At 52.4% G+C, this 2,964-nt stretch overlaps 1 protein-coding gene across 5 annotated transcripts in view; it reads right to left on the bottom strand.

Annotated features, from left to right (window-relative positions):
• Window positions 1-2,964, bottom strand: part of Dnmt3a (DNA methyltransferase 3 alpha) — a 105,086-nt gene that overhangs the window by 9,484 nt on the left and 92,638 nt on the right. For all 5 annotated transcript variants that reach the window (XM_029540814.1, XM_021201569.2, XM_029540815.1 and 2 more), the window contains 4 exons: window positions 2,392-2,537; window positions 1,660-1,750; window positions 1,321-1,469; window positions 371-456 (listed from right to left, as the gene is read on the bottom strand). In XM_029540814.1, the coding sequence (XP_029396674.1) occupies window positions 371-456; window positions 1,321-1,469; window positions 1,660-1,750; window positions 2,392-2,537 (472 nt within the window). The remainder of the gene's footprint in view (window positions 1-370; window positions 457-1,320; window positions 1,470-1,659; window positions 1,751-2,391; window positions 2,538-2,964) is intronic.

Below are 2,964 nucleotides of genomic sequence, written 5' to 3'. Positions count from 1 at the left end.
AGAGAGAGAGAGAGAGAGAGAGAGAGAGAGAGAGAGCGAGCTGAGTGCATCATCCCAACGCTCAAGAAGCGCTGAGAACTTGCAAGTTTGAAGTCAGACTAGACTATATAGTGAATCCCAGACGCCAGGCTGGAGTTGTAGCTCAGGGTCCAGGCCTACTGTGTGCAGAACAGAAGAGTCTAACACTGCAGTATCCACTTTCCTGAGAAAGTGTTTAAAAAGCAAAAGAAGCTGGCCACAGTAGCAGCCCCTCGGCAGAGGCAATCCTGGCTGGACACTCAGGGTCTCCCTCCTTGGGCTGTCTGTTCTGCCTGCAGCCCCGCAGCCCCTCCTCCCATCCCCTCCCCCCATGCCGGGAACGCTCACCTACCTGTTCATGCCGGGAAGGTTACCCCAGAAGTACCGGGCCCTGTGTGCTGCAGACACTTCTTTGGCGTCGATCATCACGGGGTTAGACTGTAAAATAGGAGATGCTTTCAGGGTGACCAAGGAGGAAGATTAATTACACTTTTGGGTAACTGGGCTGGCCAAGAGTCTCCTCAGAGGAACTTCCTCCGTAGGAAGCCATACACCAGAATAACCTGAAGACCCAAACTAAATACATCCCAACATGTGCTGGCTAGAACATTCTAGACAGCCAGAACAATCCAACTGAACTTTTTGTTATCATTCCAGTAGTACTAAGGGCGACTCTTGTGTGCTTAAAGTGAGGACATTCTTGTAAGAATAGCCACAAGGCTGGTGACTACGTAAGACCTTAGCAGAGCAAATCTGCTTGTGTACTAAGTCCTCACATTTATGATCTGAGGTTCTTATTGAGCTTGGGCTGACAGGACTATAAGCTGACAGCCCACCACAAGAATGCCTTGGGCAGCAGCAATCCCCGTGTATGGCTTGTACATGGCTCGGTGTTAAACTGGGGCTCATATAAAAGGAAATGAAAGCAAAGAGATAAGCATGATTTTCTCTCAGATATCACAAAACACCCACCCACGAGGGTGCCAGAGAGTGAGCACAGGCCATTCTAGTCAGAGAAAACGGATTCTGGAGCCCGCCACAGAAAAACTGGGCTAGCCCCAGGCCATCTGTTTGATGATGACCACCACACCTCTTCAAACAAGAGAACTTTCTTCCTATGGGGGCCTTTAGCACTGCTTCCTCTCTACATGGGAAATCTTCCTCAAGCTGTCCCTTGCAAAGAGAAGCCACCAGTCCCCAGCTCCAATGCCCCAGCTCCGTAATGCAGAGAAGACAGGATGAAGCAGCGGTCCCAGGTAGAAGCCATTAGTGAGCTGGCCAAACCAAGGTCTCGGTGTATACCTCAAGAAATCGCGAGATGTCCCTCTTGTCACTAACGCCCATGGCCACCACATTCTCAAAGAGCCAGAAGAAGGGGCGATCATCTCCCTCCTTGGGCCGCGCATCATGCAGGAGGCGGTAGAACTCAAAAAAGAGGCGGCCAGTGCCCTCTGAGAGGTTGGAAGGAAGAAGAAGCCATTAGCTGGGGCTGTCTGCGTCAGACAGTGAGTGGTGAGGCCTGGGCATGGGCAGGGTGAAGGGAAAGGGCCACTGGAGGAGCTGCCAGGGAGAAATGTCCAAAGCAGACTTCTAAGACCTACGTGCAGAAGGTCACAGCTCAGAAAGCAGGAGGGCACCTACCGTAAAGTCCCTTGCGGGCAGGGTTGACAATGGAGAGGTCATTGCAGGGACTGCCTCCAATCACCAGGTCAAATGGACCCCACTCCTGGATCTGGGGGTACAAAGGTAATGTGATGGGCCTGCTGTCCGCAGACAGGGGTGGAGGGAAAGAACCATCTATGAGTCCAAGAGGCAGAAGATAAGCCTACTAGGATTATCATCTCAGTGAGCAAACAGACCCAGCAAGGAACCCGGGGAGGTGCCAACCCCCATCCCACCCCCAAGCAGCCTTCCAGGGTGGGGAGGAATTAATTGTCATGTCATGTGATTGTCCCCTGGGAATACAGAGATGAAACTGCCAGCACTCCCTGAACCCCCTGAAATGGAGACTGGCAGAAGAACTTTCCAGAAGCAATTAGATGACAGGAGCCCTTCTCCAATCCAGAACACATTACCACAAACAGTCCTGGAACCACAGCAAGTTCTCCGATCCATCCCCACCCCCTTCACACAAGCTGGGCACTAAGCCAAGCCTTGCGGCCCGCTAGGCAAGAGCTCTATGTTCTCCCTTCACCTCTCAAATCCTACTTCCATCCTGAGATGCCACAGAAGGAAGACAAAAAATGGGAAAGAAAGGCTGGAGGAGAGGGCAAGAAGGAACGAATGAATGGGCTGAATGGAACGAGTGGATGGCAATGTCCCCAGGAGCCGAGGACACTGGGGGAAAACAGACTTCCCCGCGCAGGGACATACATGCTTCTGTGTGACGCTGCGGACGTCCCCGACGTACATGATCTTTCCCTGGTGCCGCACCATGCCCACTGTGATGGAGTCCTCACACACCTCGGAGGCAATGTAGCGGTCCACTTGGATGCCCAAGTCCTTCAGCACCAGGAGCCCTGTGCCAGCCAGCAGAGAGCAAGTGCTGTCACCAGAGCCATCAACCTCACACCCTGTCACAGCAGGGGGGCCACCTGGGACGCCCCCAGCATCCTTCCCAAATCAAAGCAGATCAGCAGAGCTGCGCACGATGTCTGTGTTTCAGCTCTGCCTAGGTAGGAGGCAGCCAAAGTCAGCAAAGACTAACCACACCCGCAGGTGAGTCAGGTCCAGAGAGGTGGCTTTTTCTTTCTTTCTTTCTTTCTTTCTTTCTTTCTTTCTTTCTTTCTTTCTTTCTTTCTTTCTTTCTTTCTTTCTCTTTCTTTTTTCCTTCTTTTTTGAGACGGGGTTGTAGACCAGGCTAGCCTCAAACTCAGAGATCTACCCGCCTTTCCCTCCTGAGTGCTGGGATGAAAGGCATGCACCACCACTGCCCGGCTCATGCTT

This window comes from Mus pahari, chromosome 7 (genome assembly GCF_900095145.1).
Source record: "Mus pahari chromosome 7, PAHARI_EIJ_v1.1, whole genome shotgun sequence".
Lineage (NCBI taxonomy): Eukaryota > Metazoa > Chordata > Mammalia > Rodentia > Muridae > Mus > Mus pahari.
This window is presented reverse-complemented; position numbering and strand designations above follow the sequence as displayed.